At 37.0% G+C, this 22,452-nt stretch overlaps 2 protein-coding genes across 2 annotated transcripts; both read right to left on the bottom strand.

The window, feature by feature from the left end:
• Positions 1–17,990, bottom strand: tcf25 (TCF25 ribosome quality control complex subunit). Its single transcript, XM_032560436.1, has 18 exons — positions 17,630–17,990; positions 16,935–17,072; positions 16,763–16,834; positions 16,405–16,526; positions 15,134–15,199; positions 14,971–15,053; positions 13,637–13,767; positions 11,404–11,503; positions 10,251–10,344; positions 10,021–10,113; positions 8,766–8,871; positions 8,513–8,672; positions 8,329–8,416; positions 8,009–8,167; positions 7,697–7,787; positions 6,269–6,348; positions 6,069–6,144; positions 1–866 (listed from the first exon to the last, which is right to left on the bottom strand). The coding sequence occupies exons 1-18, from the start codon at positions 17,873–17,875 to the stop codon at positions 699–701; spliced, it is 2,073 nt and encodes a 690-aa protein (XP_032416327.1). The 5' UTR covers positions 17,876–17,990; the 3' UTR covers positions 1–698.
• Positions 17,991–19,697: 1,707 nt separating this feature from the next.
• On the bottom strand, positions 19,698–22,442 carry cyba (cytochrome b-245, alpha polypeptide). The gene is made up of 6 exons (XM_032560438.1): positions 22,297–22,442; positions 21,991–22,060; positions 21,389–21,463; positions 21,209–21,292; positions 20,942–21,023; positions 19,698–20,563 (listed from the first exon to the last, which is right to left on the bottom strand). Exons 1-6 carry the CDS (start codon positions 22,352–22,354, stop codon positions 20,372–20,374), a joined length of 561 nt encoding a protein of 186 aa, XP_032416329.1. The 5' UTR covers positions 22,355–22,442; the 3' UTR covers positions 19,698–20,371.
• Positions 22,443–22,452: the final 10 nt, after the last annotated feature.

Below are 22,452 nucleotides of genomic sequence, written 5' to 3' on the forward strand. Positions count from 1 at the left end.
TTCTACCAAAAATGAATTTATTGATACATTTATGTCCTCATACATATGCAGTGTCAGCTCTCCCTCACAGCACAATCTTTTATTACACTTTAATAAATTCTCTGTGCATATGTTTCTATAAATGTTTCTTCATTAAAAGTGTTTTTTTCTTATTATTAATCTGTGTATTTAATGAGAAATAAAACTGTAATGAGTGACATGTGGACTTGATCATTTAAAGAAAACAGATTAAATATTTAAAGTCTGGAAATTAATTAATGTTCCACAACCAATATAAAAATTTTCTCTGCTTCATATATTACCAATAATATTTTTTCCACTTTAAGAATGAATTGCTTTTAAATTAAATTTTGAAGCTGTTATGTATAACCGTAGTTAAACATAATTGTTCTCACAATAATAAACGGACTTCATTTTATCTGCAAACCAGAATGATCTGAGGAGGAGAAAAGATGCCTGTTATTTGTCATTGGTAGATTAGTGAAACTCAAGACATAATAATTTACTTCCAGTTTTTTTTTTCTGGGGTTTCAGGAAAGTTCCCCTCGTTCAAACAAATTTAAATTTTCTTTTCTAGACAAATTAAAAAAAAAAAACACAATTAAGATGTCCAAGTCCAAATGCTCATAGCCGTAAGAACATGTCTTCTGTTTTTATTTCAACTCTTTGCATCCAACGCTGGTTTAAGCGCTGCTCTCTCAGTCCCATTCGTCCTCGTCCCTGTAGGGGTTGTCCTCTCTGGGCGGCTCCTGGAATCGGATGTTTGCCAGCATGTCCCTCATGGCCACCATCAGACGATTCACCTCCTGGTTCAGCTCCTGGCCGACTCGCGCTACTTCCATGTCATCCTCCTGTCTCAGTCCGCCCTGAAAATGAGGGGGGGAAAAAACTTCATAATTTAACTAGGAACCAGCTCGATTATTCTCTACTGTTGGCAGCGGAAACACCTCCTGAGCTGGCACGGTAGTCCTGGTGGCGACAAGGAAATGTGACATGCTCGGTAAGTTGTGAGACGTCGAAAGGTGCTCGACGTCTCACAACGTAAAAAACATCATTCGACAAAAACATCACCAGGTTTTCTCTACTCAACAGTAGAGAATAATCGAGCTGGTTCCTAGTTAAATTATGAAGTTTTTTCTGCATCAGGTGGTTTTTGTTGCAAACAAGATGATGCATTTCCATGTAAAGAACATCCAGACTCTCTCTCTCTCTCTCTCTCTCTATATATATATATACAGTATATATCCCCCTTTACTTTATTACTTTTATCCATATTATATCTCTTCCTCTCTTTAAGTAGATAATAATATCAGGAAGGATGCAGATGGAAAAATGTAGAGGGCACGTCTGTTTACTCATGTACAGCTGACCCCAGGATGTTCATCTGTACATCCTGGGGTGTACAGATGAACACCCCAGATGAAACTATTAATCTGTATGAATAGTTTAGTAAAACTATTCATACACCTTTAACATTTTTAGCAGAAAACGAACACTGCTCATCGTCCTGAACACACCTGCTATTGTAAAACATGGCGGTGGCAACATCCTGCAGTGGCATAAGATATTTTTCTTCAAAAAGGCAAAAGTAAGGCTCTACAAAGTTGTTGACTAAGGCTGTTTAAATAAATTTGCACAACACAATTTTTTAATTTGTAAAAAATAGAAGAAAAGGCAAACAAAGTACAGCTAAAACACTGAGTTTTGTAATTGTAACATGTCAATGTTTAGTGGATACTTTTGCAAAGCAGTATATTCATGTTTATGTATGGTTGGGTTTTTTATGTTACAAAAATGCATTGGATTACAAGAACATTGACGAGAGAAAGTGAGTAATACTTATGAACCTCTGAGTACACACATGTCTCGGCTTAACCTCGTTTAAGGTCGTTCTGCTGCTCGTGAATCACAAGCAGCATCCTGTAGCAGCACTCTGCAGCCTTTAGGTCCCAACCAGTGCACATATTATAAGAACATTACTGTCCAGGGGATCCATCCATCCACTGGTAAATGCTAAATGTTCTGTCCTTGTGTAGCATTAGTCATTCAGCCATTCGGTCACACGCTGGGCCAGTCTGACAGCAGTGAGGCTGCCACTCACCGCAGACTCCTGCTGCTGCTGACTTTATTCTGCATCAAATCACTTCGTTCCACAATCTTCTATTAGCCCTTACAGTTTTCAGTGGTTATGGGTTTGTGAGATGGACCACAGGCACAATGCTAAAGGTGTGACTTCAACCCGTCTTTCCGTGTTGGGACCGTTCAGTTGGTCTCAAGGATGGATAAACACATGTAGATCAATGAACAACATGATCGGAAAGGGGCTTTTCATTTGGAGATGACCTCATCCCCGTTCTAATTTTGACAGAAGAACAAAAGGAGAAATGGCCTCATAGCAAACAAAAAGGCTCTTAATGTTCTTTAGGGATTAAGTTAGGGATCTGTTTCTGCCTCACAAGATCAAGATCCCAAGTGTTATGTATTTTTGTTAATGATAGCTGGCAGGAGCCTTTCTGGCCTGAGAACACTTTGGGATCCTTCAGGAATAAGCTGGAGACAGTCGTTGGCCAGAGAAATGTATGGATTATCCTTTTGGACTCGTCACATCTGCGACCCGACTTCATGCGAGCCAAAGAGGGGTTGATGTACGGAAAGATGGCAGGTCGGTGCATGACCTTCATGTTTCAGATCTGCCTGCAGTCAACAAAAAGCCGACGCTTCGACACAAAAACTAAAGCTCACTTTGAACAAGTCAAGCAGTTTATGCACTGCTGTTGACCCAAAACAACTTTTCACTTCTTTGAAAACCTGATTCATTCCAAAAAAAATTCTATTCAGCAGATGTAATAAAATTCACATTTAAATTAAGTTTTGTACAAAATCCGACAGTATGTATTTTGTTTTTTTGCTCTTTTTTTTTTTTAAGGAGCGTTCTCTTCCTGTTAAGAAACAAAGACTTTCAGTTCTCAAAGATGGGATGCCAAAAGCCTGAAACACTGTAAAAAAAACACAACAGATAAAAGCTTTGGACAAAATGAAATGATCAACTTTAGTTCAGTAAAACCAAATTCTTAATGTACCACAATCACAACAGCTTTAATCAATTTACTTAAAAGACAATCAAATCAAAATTCAACGAAATGAGCAACTGTAAACTTTATTACACACAATTCAAAGTTTGAACCAAACAACGTGTCTAAGAAGGTTTGACTTATTTAATCAAAAATGATTTAACACTAAGAAAGTATGTGTTACCAAAATGCCACAAACTTTCTCCTGGCACTTTTCTAAAAGCCTTAGAAGATAGTAAAATATGAAAATAAAACTGGAAGATCAACTAGGGGAAGTCACCTATTTATTTTCCACACATCAAAGATTCTATATATAAAAAAGAGGTTGAATAATAACTAAGGAACTCAGTGACATTTCCACACAGCAGTCCTTCATCATCCCAATGAATAAGTCTCATTAATAGCAACCATGCTGCAAAGACAAACAACTTTGTGAATGTTTTCATTGTTGTTCACCAACACGCTGGCAAATGGGAGACAAAATTAACTGCAAAAAGGTCATATGCCTTAATAGATGCTCTATAGTTGTTGTCCCTTTAGGCTAACCATGAGCTTTGGGAGGAAATGTTTCATCAGTCAAGGGCATGTGCTAAAATACAGTATTTCCTCCTAGCTGTTAGCAGCACAAATGTTTCCACAAGGCCTGCAGTGTGCTGCGGCCTAATAGCTGTATCTATGTAACTGCTAACCAGAAAACTAGAGATGAAGCGCCACAACAATGTTTATGAGGGCTCAGGCAACATCATAAAAATTAGTGAAACTATGAGGAAAAGAACAAAAAGTCTCAGAAAATACTTGGAGGATTCGTGCGCAAGATTCACGAGTACGATTGGCTAAGGGGTTTGCATTTAATTCAGCATTTATAAAAGACCAAATAGTGGTTTTTCAAGCACTTGAGGGTTAATGTGGAAAGACAGATTCAACCTCCATGCAAGCAGATTAAATTGATAAAGAGGTCATGACGATGATTGTCTTCAGAGAAATTACATGGGATTCAACAGCAGTAAACACATGCTGACCTAAAAACATCCTTCCATATATCATATTTAAATGGCAATCCCTTAAACACTAGAAAAACTTGAATCAGGTGATGAACAAGATCATTGGTTCAAATCAGCTCTCTGTGAATAAATTATGATTCATTCATGCATAAGGTCATATGCCTTAGTAGAAGTAGAATCATTGCTGCTTACATCTACAATGATTCTTTCTATTCTCCTAAATCAGCAGTTTGAGCTCAACCAGCACAGAAAAACTGCTACAGGAATCCATTATTTATTTATTTAGTTTGTTAAAATAATATTACTATCTTCGCTGCACACAGATGTATTTTTTTTTTTGTTATTTTTTCCCCATTAGTAGATTTGTTTGTTTATGGATGTGCTGCTAAACAACCCAAGTTGGCTTTGTCTCAAAGTCATGAACTGACAGCTGGAAATTGTTCTTTGGGATTTTCTGGTGGGAGCAAAGTTTATGGTCCAATTTTCCAGATCCTGACGTAGCAATAGCGCTACCAAATGTGTCACTTATTATGTAGTCAATGAAATGGCTCTGATGAGATGAAACACTCAGGAGTATTAAAAAAAAATCTGCATAGGAACAAAAGCTTTTTCAAATCGCTGTTTGTAAATGTTTTGATAGGTAGATTTATTGATTTTTATTCACTAAGATCTTTGTAGAGGACATTTCTATTTCATGTAAATTCAATGAACAACAAAGGGTTTATTTTAGATCCACTGTTGTCAAACTGATAGAATTACCACTGGTGGTGCATTGACTGTCAAAGCATGAAAGGTTTTCTTTGGATTCTGTTTCGTTCTTTGCTTGTTTGCAGTACAAACCTGAATAAAACAGCATGTAGTGAACAAACACATCACAAAATATGGGTCACACTAAATAAAATGTAAGCAGCAGAGGGCCAGTATTTGAAAGTAATCTCTTTGTTGGTTGTAAGCAATTATTATTATAATTATTATTATAATTATGTTGAAATAGTGCACATTTTAACATAATAAAACCTAGGAAACTGGATTAAATTGTCTTCCATGTCTCGGTCTGTTAAAGTGCTCAAGTTATGCTCACTTGAGCATAATTTTTCTACTTGAATGAATTTTACGTCAAAATTAATAGGCTTAAACTCAAAGATTTCCCTGAAATTGGTCAGGTACTCAACATGCCTGAAAAAGCAGTCAAGGTCTAAAGAAAAACTCTGAAAAATCTCCAGAAACCTAAAGAGCACACTGCAAAAAAATAGCAAAGTACGACTCGTTGGTAGTAATGTGGGATGATTAACTTTACAGAGTTGTGAATGCATTAAGAATTATTCACCGATGCATTAATCTCATAAAATCAGAGAAGCATCCATAACAAAATAGCACATGTCCAGGTCAGTCATTTACAGACACTAGTTTCATCACATAAAACCAAGATCTAAAACCAGGACAGAACTTTGCAGCGTTTAGATTTCTAGTACAGCATTTATGATTTCTTTTTTTCCCCAAACACAACATCAACTTTCTCTTATTTTTGCTGTAAGAGAAGCTTGGCTCTGTCCAAATGTGACAGGAAGTTCTGCATAAACCCTTAAGGCTACAGGAAGTAGAATATTAAGGACTGCTTTACTTCCCGCCTGTTGAAGAAGCAAGTTTATATCGACTGTAATGACCAAACTCTGGACACAGAGTAACAGAATTTAAGAGACAAATAACTTGTGTCTGTGGGGTTTACAGCTGTGATCACATGTCGTCTCCACATGCACAGCATGGGTTCTTAATTAGTGCTTTCAGCTCATATTCAGTGCCAATGTCTTTGGATGTATTAGCAGTTTCCTCTTTAGAGCGTAGAGAGAGAAATTCACAAACTACTCCTGGAACCCACCGAGTTGACATCAGGGTAATAATGTGGGTCTTTATTGTGATTTTGTTCTGCCATTTATATCCCATAATTTTAATGATTTAATCTTTCCAAGAATCCAGCAGCAGAACTTGTGTAGCTCACCTGAAGGTTGAAGTTTGGGAGCAAAGAACGGAAAAACAGCGACAGCGTGCTCTCATTGGATGCACCAGCATGCTGCCTGAATGTGAAGACACAAAAATCACTAAATCGTGACAACGCTTTAAATTTATAATGAACTAAAGTTAGATGAATGCTTGTTCTATGAAGATCAGAAATGCATGCACATGAATGCATCACATCACCTTTCTGGTCTGGTGTATGAAATCACGGAGTCCAGTGGAGGCAGAGGGTCAAAACCCATCACAGGCTGAATGGTCACCTCCTACAAGAGTCGAAAATATACCGTACATTTTTTTAATTATCACCTTCAAAGAAACTATTGGCTTTTTAAACTTTCTGCTGCATTGCTGATGGCTACAGCCTGGAAAGAACACAGAGTTCATCACAGCCAAGAAAACGTCTGGACTTTAAATAGAAGAAACACGAGTGTGTTCTCAAGGTTTGGATCATGAGTTGGTAAACTTTGTTGTGGAGTGGAGCCGGGCTTTTTTGCATGTCGGTTTGAAGAAGAAAAAAAAAAAAACAAGAGCATGAGGATATGTTGAAATTTGTAATCTGTGTGCTGGAGCTGTGGAAATGTTGCTTCCATCAGCCTATTGGTGTTACGGCAATAATAATAGATAGGAAACTATAAAGCAGGGATGAGCCGATCAAGACTTGAGACCAATCAAAACTGGTCATTACATATTATAGTTAGAATAAAGTTATTGAAATCAGTGCTCCATCTATGACTGACAGATCAGTAGTGCTAGAGAAGAGTGAACTGGGATGCTGCACTTCACCAGGTGCATAAGCCACTGAGCGCTTCGTAAGAGTGTTTATAGTCCTTGAACCTTTTCACATCTGTAGTTGTGCCATACTCTTTCCATTTCCATATGAAAGCTTAAGAAGTGCTTTGCAAGCTGCTTTATACTTCTTTACAACTGTCACTGCTGTGCTTCTTAAATCTTCATTCTGCTGTTTATTCACTCATTTTCTCCAACAGACCCATATGAAGTAGCACAACATGTGAAAATTAAGGCCGATTCCACCACAATGTTTTACTGCAGCTTTAATTCAGTGAAAGCCACAAACTGCAGGGTGATGACAGCGATCAGGAGTCTTAACATGAAAAACTTTGACATGCCTCAATCAAGAGCCAGATTTAAAACTTGGGGTCGGAGTATCGACATGCCTGCTAAAAATAGAGTAAGTTTTGCCATATTAGAAAACAGCTGTGCAGGAGATTTTAAAGATATCTGCAGAGAGAACAATAAATACGCTCAGATATGGATTTGTTTTTTTATTTAATAAACCCATCAAAACTACAAACTCCTAACATTTTCAGTTTAGTGCATCAATTCACACCATGTGTTTTAGTGCAACTTTTATGATATTAATAAATAAAAAAAGTGTTAAAGGAAATGGAAATATGCAGGATAATTCATTCCTTCATTTGTTGTATTAAAACTACTGTGACTATCAAATAAGAACATTATGTTTTATTCTCCTTTGAAATCAAATTTAATCCAATTTAAAGAAAATCTGATATTGACATCAGCACATAAAGCCTGATCCATTCAATTTTCTGAGAGGCAATGTCATTGGAAACTCAGTTGGTTACTTCTTACAAGAGGCAGAGTCGAGGTGGCTTCTTTAATCTCAGAGAGGAGAACATGGCGATGGATGTTTCTTGGTGCACTCTGGTATCTCTGCTTTCTCCTAGAACAGAGCGATAAATGACAACACTTACCAAAATTAATGAACTATTAATATAGAGTCCAAGTTCATCAGAGAATAAATACGTTGAACCCACTTAGCTCTTTAAGCAACATATGGTTGATCTAAGTATTGGCATTTTTACTTAACATGGCTCATCTTCGTTTGACGCATGCCGGCAGAAATATGGGTGAGGGCAAGCAAGCAGGAAGTGTACAGCTTACTTGTTCTCACAGTCCTCTACGAGAGGATCTTTGGCATCAACCCGGCGAAGCACCTCCTTCACTGACTCCTCTAGCCAGAGCATTACCACCGCCTCCTTCCACAGGCTGTACGTTCTCCCCACATACAGAGCCGTGAGCTCAGCCAAAGCTGGTGGCTGCCTGGAGACACATGGCGTTTGGTGGATTTGAAACAATGATCTTTATCTGCAGCATATGTTACATAAAGTTTTTTTTTCTTGGTTATACAGTGTGTACAGATCCATTTTAGCATGCAGCATTTGTGTGTTATGCGCTACATTAGGAAGAAAATGGAGACCTACCCTATCTGACTCTTTGGACCAAAGAAGCTATGGGAAGAGACTGTGCTGTCAGGCTGAACAGTGCATAGATCCAGCAAAGGCATCAGAACTGCAAAACAACACAATTACAGCCGGACATAAATTATGAAAACCTCTCTATAAGTTGTGCTCTTAAACAGAGGGTGTGTGAAGGATTTCATCTAACCTCCAGGGAACATTATGAGAGCGCTCTGCAGCATCTGGTCAGCTTGTTGCCTCTGTTTGTCACTTTCTTCAGGATCCACATCATCTCGCTGACTCAGGTGGAAATGACAGAGTGCGCAGGAGAATGCAAAGTTTGGCAGCTGAGACAGATTTCTATGCTCCTGGAAAAAAAAAAAAAAAAAAGAGTTATAAAAAACAATTTCAGTATCAGATTTCTAATGAATTAAGTGTTGCAGACAAAGGCCCAATTTTACCTCCCAGTCCTGATACAGCTGAAGGAGAGGCTTGTACTCTCTGGAACGAAGCATGAGGAAATCGATGAGCAGCAGCATGCAAAGCGGGTCGGAGTCTGGGTCTAAACTATGAGACACAAAACCACGAGTAAAGCAGTCACTTAAAGCACTTAGAAACATGTAGACATAATATAATGAGAAGTCTAATATTATTTTATAATGACTTACAGAAAACCGTGGAAAATGTTTCATTTAATGGTTTATTTATGTGTAATAAAGGATCAGAACCTATATTAATATTTTATCTACGAAAATTTTCATCAATTTTAAATCTGAGGTACAGATCAAACACAACAAACATTGTTAACATATCTGACTAAAGCACTTTCTTCCTTGATCCAGCCTGTTATTGTAGACAGACAGTAGCAATCCGCTGTGATCTTCAAAGTCTTACTTTGGATCCAGTTTTCTATCCTAACCCCGATTTAAACTTCTACACAAGTTCATCCCTGATTTGTCTGCTGTGTTACTTTGTTTTCATGATGTTGTTTGTTCGCGAATGTTGTCTGACTAATTCTGTGCTCTAATTGAGAGGCTTCTCTGGGCAATTGGATGTTTTCAGAGTGAACTGAATACAAATGTCTGACTCACTTTTCAGATTTGAAAAAGTGTTGAAAACATCCTTAACTTTTGCATCAGAATTATGCAATATTTTGTGTTGGTCTTTCAATGAAATTCCCAAAAAGGCAAAATAAAAATCACTGAAGTTTGTGGAAAACATTAAAAAGATTAAGAGGAATGAACACTGTTGCTAAGAACAGTAATGTCGGCATGCAGAGCAGCAGCTCATGGGACTTTACATAAACTACTCTTCTAAATATTGCATCCAGTGCAACTGTAACATCAAGTACTGAGATTCTGCAGCAATTTTGATCCAGTGAGTAGATCTACTTTGGATAATCACTTTTAAGAGAACTACAACATTTTCAGGAAGTGCAGCAAAACCAAAATATCAATACTTGCACACAATACACAAAAAACTAGGGCAAATGTCCATCTAAATTTCAGACAATGAGCAGCAGACCAGTTTATGAATGCAAAATTCATATTCATGGCTTCCTTATTTAAATAATACCTTGCATGTATCATAATAGTCGCAGCTTGAATTTTCTTTTTAATAAACAAAATGCTAGTCAGAAATGAATTTAAATAAACCCATAATAATTCAAAGTGAAATTCTGTTAGGTTTGACTTTCAAAAGACTTTCTTCTGTTACCAAAGGATCAGTTTGCAGTACTCCAAAGCGGTCCGTGGGCATCCTCTCTTCTCCAGGAACATCATGTGCTTATAAAGAGCCAGAAAAAATGCTCTGCAAACAAGGATTATTAAATTACTGGATTGCTGAGCCATAAAACATAATGAATTAAGTTCAAATCATTAATCTGGGGTCAAACTGACGCCTTCCAACACCAGGAGATTAAAAAAAACAACAAGGACACAGCCAACCTGTTTTCTGGTCGCAAATAGTCCAGCTGGCTGGTTCCTGATGTTAGGCTGAATAAAGGGTGAAAAGCACACTCAAAGCTGTACAAAGCCCGTTCTGCACAAAGAATAAAAAGAAAAGACATTTTTCTAAAGGACTTCATAAGATATATTGTTGCTGCCCAATGAGGAAAAGCAGGGAACAACAATGAAACAAACATGCTCTGGCAGTCATAATCTTATTTACAATCTTGCCAGTACGTCTTTACAACCTAAAATGATCAAAACTGAGAACCTCTGTCTTATGGTAAAGTTGGGCTGATGGCATGTAAATCAATTATCCAGGGTGGAAGAGTCACAAATTACATTTGTGACTCTTCCACATAGACTAAAAAATGTTAAAGTACAGAGTCTGTGATAATAAACATAGCATTGTGCTTTAAATGAAGCCTGAACCCTGATTGCCTAACAGAGGCTGGTTTGTTGAGTCACATTTTGCAAAAGCGCACAGCTCTGAAATGATTCAATTTGATAAACTCATAAACAAAAATAGGATACATCAGTTTATTTGTCATCATTTTTGGCCAAAGTCACTGACAAACATCATTGTAAATGTGAAGCAAAAAAAATGCACTGATCTCTGCAGGATTTTAAAAAGTAGCTTTTTAATTTAGTTTCGCCTTTACTTTAAGGATTCTCACAAGACCAAGAATAGTGAAATGTAATGATCTAGACACAATATTCCGCTTGTCCTCTTAGGATACGATGATGAAAACCAGACTTATAATTGACAGCATTTTGTAAAGGGAGGCTGCATCGTTTCATGCTTGTGCCAAAATCAGTTGTCTATAAAAAAAGGACAAACTTGGAACAAATCGACTTTGTTTTCTAAAATAGATCAGCCTGCGAGGCTTTATGGACGAACCGACAAATGAGTTAGAATTGCAATATGAAAAACCTCCATGTTCAAATCAACTGAGGAATGTTTTACAGGGTCATTCGTGGGTAATACTTGATACTAACCAAAGTAAATAAACTTAAATCTTCACATCAGGCTTTCAGAGTGCATGCAAAACACAAATCATTTGTTCCTAAAAAAAAAACTGACAGTGGGTGCAAAGAGTTCCTCTAAAAACTTCAGCTCATAAAACTCAATGCATTCCAGTTTTCTCCTCACCGATGAGGTCGCGGGCCATCTCTTGATCCTCCTGTATCCTGCAAACGTCAGAAAGCTGCAGCAGGGAATCGATGTGATACGGGTTTAGCTGAAGCAGAGCCTGCAGAAAATAAAGCGGAAAACAGAAATATATCGCTGGACTTTAGTAAATAAAGATAAATTAAAAATACGGAGTTTCTGCAGGCAGTCCCTTCTCTGATGTTAAACAGTCGCCATCAGAAGGAGGAAACACTAAAACGGGACCGATCCGAAGGATCCGATAATCTCCATATATAAAGGTGGAAACATCTCAATGTTTTCTATCTAAATGTTTAGTAAAGAGCCATAACCAAATTAAATACATACAATATAAACTTCAAATACAAAAATAGAACAATTTAAAACAAGCAAAAATAAATAACTACAAGAAAGTAAAAAATTAAAACAAAACTCAAACATAAAATACAGGAGGGACATTAGACATTAATTTCTTTACAGCAAAGTAAAGACAGATATTTATGATGATATTTGCTGCCTTGAGATGACCACAAACAGAGCAGCAATGGAAAACTAAAGATACTTTTTTGTATCTTTATGTAGATTTTGAACACCTTCTCCTGTCCATGAGACTCTTGATTCTTGATTTAGGATTTTTGTTCATAAAATACACAATATTTTATCGCATGTTGAAAATTTGGACCATTATTATCAAAGTTATATAAGTTGGCAGTGAGCTTTCCATGTCACTACCTTTTTTTCTAATCCTTGGTGATTGCTGCAAAGGAAACAAATAGATGCAGAACATCTTAATTTTTACATATGCAAATGTTTAAACTTTAAAAACTTTGTGCTTTTAACTTTGCTTGAAGAATTTACAAACCTTTTCTAAGAATTTTAAAAGTTCTTAGAAAACTTTTTGAGTTCTCTGGCACACATGAGGGGTTTCCAATATGCTTCCCTCAAAACCTAATTACAGTGAACCCTCGTTTTTAGCAGGGGTTACGTTCCAAAAAGAACCCATGATAGGCAAAATCCGTGAAGTAGGAACCTTTAATTTTTTTACAATTATTATACAATGAAATATTCTATAATACATTGAAACCAAAGAACAAAACCTTTTTACAGGCCCAAGCATTTGTTTAACAAATAAAAGTACTGTATAAACGTTTTTTTTGTTTGTTTGTTTTTTTACAAATAACTACTGTACTGTAAAATAATAATTGTAATTATCAATACGAACTGAAGGCTTCAAATTGCGGAGATCAGCACCGCCCCACCGCGACCCGAGTCATTGGATTAGAACGGGAGAAAATGAAAAATGATTATAAAAAAAATACAAAGTACAGTAGGACAAATAGTGACACGCGTATATTTCACTGCTCTTCTGACTGAGCCGCTGCATCCCGACTCCGCTCTGTAGCGTTTTTTTTTCTTCTAAAGCCCGCGGTGCAGGTGTGTTTTTTCGAGAGAAGAACATAGTTATCGGTAGTTGTTGTCGCTCTTTTTTCTTCTGGGCAAAAAGATTCTTGAAATTGGCAAGCTGTTTTACGTACGTGAACATATTAAACCGCAACGTTACTGACACACAGGTAGAGAAGAAGCGGAGAGACTGTTTAGCCAATCAGAATGCAAAACACAATGCACAATGCAAATCCGTGAAGCAGCGAGACCGGGAAAGGTGAACCGCGATATAGCGAGGGTTCACTGTACACTGAATCGTCCCTGAATAGTTTGATGTCTGTGTTTTAACTGCTGGAGCTGTTTAGGCAAACTATGTCCTACTGGAGCTGCTCCTCTGACTACAGCCTGGTAAAAGAAAATGTGGGTTGTTAATAAAAGTGCATTTCCACTGCAGGAACCATTTCAGAAAGTAGGAAAGTTTTTGTCCCACCTTATTCAAATCAGGAAAAAACAGACCTGTGAGGAAGGCAAGACCCTGAACTAAAGACGGAGTGGTGGGAAGGTGGTAAATATTTCTCAGTTTCTACTCGTATATAGTTCACATTTTCTGTTAACTTTAAATTACATGGAACATTCAAATACACTGATAAAATTTATCAGACCTGTATTAAGAGAACATTTGTAAAGGTTCCAAAATGTTAAAATATTAACATTATAGTTACTTGGCAAAACAAATTGCAGGAGTTTAAATTGCTGGAACAAAATATTTAGCAACGACTCCACTAGATTCACAAAGCTTCACCTTGTAGATTAAAGATAAAACAGGTTTAAGCTCCATGAGAGGAAAACTCACCACAATGTTGTTGGGATCCATGGACTCAACAGCATCTAAGAACTTGAACTGCGCTTGTTGGTAGTCCCGGTTGTGCTCAAAGGTGAAATAATGAACGCCATTCTTGGACTCCAGCAAGGTCATCGAGATTCCTGAGGAGGCAGAAATTAGGGTTACAAACTAAAAAGAATTTAAATGAGCTAATTTATGTTAAACTTGTATTAATATAACAATAAAAAAGGGGGGAAAAAATTATGAATTCATTTTGACTAAAAGGGAAAACTATCAAATAAACTGGATTTATTTAGTAAAGCAAGATTTCATGTAACACTCTTTATTCTAAGGAATAAGATTTATACAAGCAAACAAAAAAAAAAGATTATGAAACTACTTTACTTTCAATTCAATACAATAATTAAAATCTACAACAAGCCAAACTGTCAACTTTAAACCCAAAGATTATAATGCAAATTTGTGGTACCCTGCAGTTTAACATGAGTAGTAATGTGGCTATTCCAGTGATTGTAGATTTTAATCACCGCTAAATTACTATAAAATAGATAAAGTAGTATACAAGATATTGTGGGTCAGTACGCATAACAGAATAACCTATTAGGAATTGCTCAGATGACCTGTTTAAAGCATAAACAAAAACAGGAACTGTGTGAGCAAGTTACTAAACACCTAAAACACAAGGCTCTGTGTGCAGATGAGGCTTGGCTTCAAAACTTTCATAACCTAAATTGCTATTTGTGGGGGGGGGGAAATGCCATCAGGCCATGGCATGAATATCCATCAGACAGATAAGGTAATGAATCAATAAGGTTTTTCAGTTTGCGGACAATAAGCCAGTCTTTGTGATGACGTCATGGTCCCAAAAATGCTTTTAGCCAGTTTTATGTTGCCTGACTGCAAATCTGGGAAACTGAGAAAAGTTTTGCTAAGCTACTTTCAAGCTCTTGTAAACGTTGCTATTCAAGCTCTCGTAATGAGAGCCTGAATAGCAACGTTTACAACATTCTCGTAAACGTTGCCATTCAGGTTTCCTAAAGAACAGCTGGATGTTGTAAATATTATTTAAATTAAGGAGAGTTGAACAGATATACAGAACAACTGAACTATGAAATCATGTGGCTCCTTATCATCTTGTGTTTTTGCTAAAATATTCATAAAACTTAAACTTTTTATTCAAAATATAACACTTTACAACCTCACACTTTGGTATATTTAATTGGGATGTTGTGTCGCAGACTGACACCAAGTAAAGCGTTTAACTTTACAATAATGTAGAAGGTTGTGTTGGGCAATCACATAAAAATTAAATATTTTATTAATATTTAATACTAAAGACCCACCGGGTCGGCTAAAGCGAGGCCAGCTCTCCTTTGGGCTGGTAATCCAAGTGCTGCGGTGAAAGTGCCTGTTTCTTTGCCGAGGTCTGTTCAGAAAAAAAAATAACAACTTTATGAATCTTACACATCAAAATGACAAATACTTTTCATTTTTAAAACCTCTTACCTTTGATCACCCAGAACAGCCCGAGCTCCAAAGTATCTCTTCAGTTCAGTCTCTGGGTTGAGATTCCTGATGACAAACCAGAAACAGTCACTTTGTCAACATTGATGAGCTGTGAAGATTCACTTCATGTGACGTTTTTCATCATTTTCAGTTTAAAACAAAATGTTACAAAAATAGCATAGACAACGATGAGAAAATTTTGTGGCAGGCAGGATCACCACCTTCTGGCAGCTAACGTTTCCCTAAAAATTAATCACAATCTAACAACCTACAACAATATTAGGAAAACATGTGATTTGCAGTATCACTGGTAAATGTTGCAATAGCAATATGACTCTAACAATGAATGTTGATGAGTGCTACAGTCTTTCTGCTTTTGGTAATAGCAAATATTGATGCCAGATCAAGAAGATTCAAAATGTCCACCTCAACAATGATTTATGGAAGAAGTTGCTCTGGTTGCCGTCTGCTCTTTCAGCATTGGGACACCTTTACTCTAACTTCTTAATGCCTGGTCCACCTTACTACCACTTATCATCCAAACCTGTCCATGCTGCATTAAACTACTGGTCAGTACATATAATACTGGGACAGAGAGCTTGAATGCATGGCACTTAAAATTACTGGCCAACATTTATGATAGTCCAGTCAGTTCTTTTTGATAATCTTGTTGCGAACAGTAATACTGAGATAATGATCAATTTGCGATATATTGTGCAGCCCTGGTCACAATGACCTAAAGATTAAAGTTGTGACATGTAAGGATTGACCACAACCAAATTTTTTACAAACAACAATTAAATGAAAAGGAAAACATTATGTTTCATTAAATCTGAAAACATAAAACTCAATGCATTTATTTTTCATTCTAATTTAATTAAAGCATGATTTTCATCCTCTTTAGCTGCAATCTAAAAGCACCCGACAAATCCGGCAGCAACTTCATGCTTTCACGCTCTGGTTTGAATCTATAAAGCTATATTTCTCTGCTTCTCCTATCTTCAGATGATAAGAAATAGTCCAGCCTCGTCGATAATTTTACTCCATTGGAATCACTAATTTTCTTACGACCTTTATTTTAAGTCTGCGATAGAATGGCCGCAGTGCTAACTCTGCTGAATTGGCTCCTGTTGTGTAACAATTGAAACATGTAATCTTGCTAAATATATCCAATGCGTTATCATGACAGAGCACATTAAAATCAGAGTTGTGTTCATGTTTTTTGTCAGGTTTCTATGCATCTTCAGCATCAAACAGGTTGGTGTTCACACCTGTGTTCCACATGAAGCACAGATCTTCTGACTGAGCCGCCGCAGTCCTCACTTTGCAGACTCACACCGTTGGACAGCTCCAGGTTATCCAGCAGTAAGTCAATATTTTCAGTTGCGGCTCCCTAAAAGTAATAAAAATGCATGTTGAGTGAGTTGTGACGTCATATTAACTGTTATGTTGTTCCCAAGATTAGTAAAGATTCTGTAAACCGAGGCAGCACTGACTGCATAAACTCTATAACTGAATAATTAGCCGTAAAACGTTCTGCCTTATAAATTGTTCTATTATTCTATGGATGTAAATTAGGCTCAGACTGAATTATGGAATTGTGCTGTCAGAATTGGATATATTCCATACATTTAATTGTCCATCCTCTGATGTCGTTTTAGTTTTCTTCTTTTTTTTCTTCTTTTTAACTCTGTCTCCCGACTGTAAAAGAAAAAATAACACAGATGACAGATACAAAATGTATCTTTAGATAAAACAGTTCATTAGGAAGATAACTTCTTTCTAATTGTTTTAACTTTACCTTTGTGGACTCTTCCTCATGCTCTTGATCTTGATTCTCAACATCTTTGTTATTATTCTTTTTGGTTCCACTTGCTTTATTTTTCTCTGGATCTTCATCGGGTGAAACTCTATCTGACTCATTTTCTGCATCACATATCTGATAAAAAGAAGTCAAAAAGGTGTATTGGTGGGAGTAAACCATAAAGTGTCAACATATTGCATGATAAAAACTGGTCTTCACCAGATTCTAAAATTATTTCAGTAACTTCAAATGTACAAAAGCACACAACAAATCCTGAATTGACAAATGTTAAAGATAAAGCAGTCAGTCAGTGTCAGTACTCTGACAATCAGCATATGCCAATATATTCTCTATAACATTTATATTTTTGAGTAAGAGGCAACTTTACAAAGCAGAAATTTGTCCTAGATACATAATTTTTACACCAGTCAATAATGTAGGAATGAAACTAATTTACCCTCCACTCTGTTATTTTGGTTTCTCGCTAGACAAGCTTTAAATGTGTTTAACTTACCAGTACCTACTGAGTTGTTTAGTCTAACAAAACTACAGCATGTTAATATTTAACTGAGATTAACTGTTAGCATGTTTTAGCCATGTAAGCTACCAGGAGCTGATGTAAACAACTGGAGACAAAAAAGTACCGTTGCTGTACAAGAAACGCGTCACTCCATTTTTAATCGTCACCTTACCAGTTCATAAATGTTACTGAAGTTTTCCTGAGCCTTATTTTTCTTTGTCTTTCGGCTGCTGCCTTTGCTATTGGAGGGAGGAGAAACATTATCAGCGTTAGCAGCATTAGCCGTGTCCAGCTGCTCCTCCCCAACCTCAGCTTCAGCCTGCTCCTCCGGGCTGTCTCCCAAACTTAGGTCCCCGAGGTCCAAGGCCTCCTGACCCCTCTGTTTCCCTTTGAGTCTTCTCAAGGCCCGTGTAGACATTGTAGACTATGTGTGGCTTGACTAAATACAAACTGTATAGTGTTAAAATGTTGTTTTCATAGCTGTCAATACCACACCAGTCAGATGAGGGTAAAATTCACAGACTCTTTCTTCTTCTAAGTGTTTACGGACAGTTAGGGTGAGGTCTCCCTCTAGAGGTTAGAGTGAACATAGCATCACTTCTTTTTCTTCTTTTTCAAATAAGATCAATTGAAATGTACTCAAGTTAGACAAATTGCTATTATTAAATAATGCATTTATTATATTAAAACAAACTAATCAGTGGAAACAACACTTTTCTTAGCATCACCAAGGGATGGACAGTCCTTCCTGGCCATCCAGTATTATAGTGATGGCCAAGCATAGCTACTTTTTCTTCCTCATGGAGGCTTTATTATGCAAAATTAAGTTTCTAAACTGTTGCAAACTGTGGCAGTCAGAGTCTGGTTGAGTCTGAAATAGCAAAGGATTTCCGTAATTTAGCACTATACTATGTGTCTTTTTTCCATATTTACTGTCATTTAGAAAGAACAGTGTGGTGTGTGACTGGTAGGTGTCTTCAAAATGCCAGTGTGAGAATGATTCAGGCAAAAAAAGACTCTGCAGACACAACTTCAGTTGAGCAGTGAAGGATTTTATTTCAAACTGCAGCTTGTATCAGAACAACCCAATTATGAGGATATTTGGGCCAGTTATAGAGGCCTCTAGACAGCACATACACAGTACCAATGTATAGGTCTTACTTTCGACAGTTTTTTCTACACCTTACATATCAGGTCTTCTTTAGATATTGGTTTATTTTGTCTCCACATTGTGCTGGGATCCATACTTGTCATTATGGATCCCATATGGGTGTGTTTGGAGCTTAGAGGTATGCACCAAACACACCTGTAGGCCTCTTTGGTTTGTTTAGTTTTACTGTTTACTTTTAGTTTGTTTTTTAGTCATCAGCATTCTGGCTATTGGGTTAGCTCTATCTAAAACCTACAGATGATATTTCTACAGACACTAGCTGGACATTCATATTTTTTTATTGTGCTCATGCACAAAAATTAACAAATCTGGGGATATTTCTCTTTTTATTTACGTAAGCAAAAAATACTCTTTGAATTTTTAAATCATGTTCCAAAAAACAATTCATAAAATAGAAGTTAGAAGAAATAATACCTCAAATACTATGACTATTAATTTTTTTTCCGGTTGTTTTTGTATGTAGAGTAAAATGAATTATTTCATTTTTGAATACATTAAAGCAGCTATTTTTCTTGCACACACACTCTTTGAACTTGAGTCAACACTGTGGAGAAGAGTTTCAGTCTGAAACCTTTCAAGAACTCTGCAGAAATTTGACTGCAGAGTTCAATTTATCTCTTCAAACTTTGAGTATAACTAAAATCCAGTGAAAAATACGCTCCAACTTCCTGCTATTTCAAACCTAGATATTTTAAAATTCTTGAATTGGAAAAATGGCAACCAAACTGAGACATGCTTTCAGATGTAACATGAACTAGACTGTCAGCCTTACTGAAAGAAGGAACCATTTTTTTCATGGTGGAGGTTTCCAAACAGCCTGCAACCCATTAAAGATAAGCTGTGACCAGTAACAGGATAAAAATAACAAAGTAGAAAACCCTGTTTCATGAGCAATAAAATGACTCCAACATGCAAAACGTGTTTCACAAGCAAATCTATAAACACACTGCTTCCCTCTTAAAAAGAATAATGGATCATATTTAGCATGATTGTAGACAAAAAGAAAAAATACTTTGGAGGACAAAGGGAATTTCTGTAATACTGAAATCCAGTTGTTGCGAAAAGAGGAACTTGCAAATGTCATTTCTTTAATTATTTTTTAAAGGAAACAGAAAAAACAGAAGTCTACAACCAACGATTCAAAGGAAGCAAAAGATTTATTTACAAGATAATAAAACTATGACTAACACCAAAAAACAAATAATAAAAAGGACAATATCAGCTAGAAACAGCTAATGTTATCTAAAGGTATAAATAGTACCATAAAACTGTAAACAACTGTAACCCAAGGCTTTTAAACACAAACACACAGAAATTACAGTTACGATACACAATTCTTCCACAAGGCGTTTGCATGCTAATAAGAATTTACAAACTCAAACATAAAGCAGCATCAGGCTGTGACCTTGGCTTCATCGGACCGGTAAGCGCTAACATCTAGCATACAGTACTCTAAAGTGACAATAGTTGCCCTTGGTTGCAGTCTAGCAGCTACAGAATTAAATTTGCCTGCAGCATATTTTGTTCATCAAAAGTAAAAAAAAAACCTAAATTTCGTCATTTATTTTTCTCTGAACTATAGTTCCAGTAATCCGTAACGTAGGAAGGTTCTGCCCGCTCAGAGGCATCAACAAACTTCTGAAAACTTTTTTCATCTACAGTCACTGAATCCAGGGAGCTTCCACAATGACTGTCATTTTTTCACAGAGGAGGGTGAATAATAAGGGCATAGTTCTGGACCTGTTACTCATCTGCAGTAACTGGGATGGGGTTATCATAGGCAGCTGATTCAAGGTCCTTTGCTTGTTTCCTGCGCATCTCTGGAGGAGGTCTTGGTGGTGGGTTCTGTGGAGGATTCTTGATGCTCTCTGCGACTGGCTTTCGCACTTCTTTCCGTGGAAGAATGGGCTCCCAGTGCTCACCTCGAATAGCTGCCTGGAAAACAAGACAAAGTCAGTTAGAGTCTTTTGAGCATCTATCTAGCTACTAAAACTTATAAATAATAGTAAGCTGGTTATTTTCTAAACATTCTTGTTTGTAAAGCTATAAAAACTGTGCTTTTAACTGTATCAACTGTGTACACTTTATCTTTAGCTTGACCATTTTGAGCTATTGAATAGTTCAGCAACATCTTTGACCGGTCAAGTTTCAAAACTCTGAGGTCATGTCACAACTGTGGAAGGACTGAGCAACAATCTCTTCCTTATTACAATTTCCTTGTTTCTGTACGTCCTTTCTTAGAATTCACAGTTATTAACCTGCTCAAGTGGAGCCAAAATCTGATAAAAACGTTTTTTTAAAAAGTCAATTTACTGCAAGGTAGATGAGGCTGGCAATGCCGAGGCAGACACATCCAAGGACAGTTGCTAGCATAAAACCTCCGGGAACACAGATGCTGAAAAGGAAAAACAAAAGACAGAAGGCGATGGAATGTTAAGCCTTTTGTTTAGGAAGATTAAATGAAGAGGAGGAATGCTGTTTTACAACCCGAGTAGGCCAATCCCACCAATCCATATTTAAGGTCTCCAACAAACTCATCAAGAGAGATTCCAAATGTGCATAAAACCCAAATAAACTCACGCTGCATGTAAAAATGCTCTGACGTAGTAGTTCCTCGTCAGCGGTCCAAAGGCTTTTACGCACACTGTGAAACAATACTGGCCCCTAACAGACAGTAAATAAGCATCATTTTATGATCATCACATAACATGAGTGCAAGGCAGATGAAGAAAATAGAGAGAAAACTGCAGGACTGCTTACGTTCTTTCCACACTTGTTCCTTTGGCCCTCTTGCCTCTTGGATATTCAAGCAGACACACAAACACGCCAGCGGCACTGGTTTTCTGTCAAGGCTGACACTTCATTAATTCCTCACAACCAACAAAAGAAAGTGTGCCAGTATGACCAAAACAGTCAACAAGACAGTCATTTAAAAAATACTTATGGCAGGACATCAACTATACATCTAACGCACAACATTTTGCAGATATTGTGCCTAGCACAGATTTACAGACAGTACTGTCTATAAAAATTTACACTTTTTAAACATACTTGTATTTACTCCTAGTTGTTATTCCCCAAAAACTATTTTATACATGCCTTTAATATAGTATTTTAAACCTTGTCAATTTATTTTATGTGATAGATAGATAGATAGATAGATAGATAGATAGATAGATAGATAGATAGATAGATAGATAGATAGATAGATAGATAGATAGATAGATAGAGTGACTATAGTTCCACATTTCCTCCATACAAGGACTACATGAAACTCCTTAAAAAAGAAAAGAAAGCTATATTTTCCCCGTCATCTGAATTTTTTGAAGTGCGTTTTATTCCTTGTCAGGTGTAAAGGATACACTGCATAAGCAGCAAACTCCCAGCCTCTGAACTGGCCAGCCACACCTACTATTCCTCCAGCAAGAAGAACTGAAAGAAGGAAACAGGAAGGTGAGATTAAAACAAAGCACCTTCTGTGACTCCACGCCAAAAAGCCAGACTCTGTTAACGTGTATTCTAATTTATCGTGATGTTGCAGTAAATTGTTTTTGCAGAAACGCTGAGAGAGAAAAAGTTCCAACTTATACATTATGAAGTCAATTAGTTCTCTCAAACCAAAATTTTAAAATGAGCTCAATTTATTTGAATTGAGTTTTCATACTCACTGAGCCCCGAAGTTAGAGCCTGTTCATTGGCCCACATCGCCCACTCTATCTTCCCCATCGCGACCACCTGGACAGCTGCTGAACGTCTCTGAAGCGCTGCGGGAGGGAACGGAGCTCCACAAGGAAGAGACTGTATTTACGTGATTAAAAGCACGC

This window comes from Xiphophorus hellerii, chromosome 4 (genome assembly GCF_003331165.1).
Source record: "Xiphophorus hellerii strain 12219 chromosome 4, Xiphophorus_hellerii-4.1, whole genome shotgun sequence".
NCBI classification, from domain to species: Eukaryota; Metazoa; Chordata; class Actinopteri; order Cyprinodontiformes; family Poeciliidae; genus Xiphophorus; species Xiphophorus hellerii.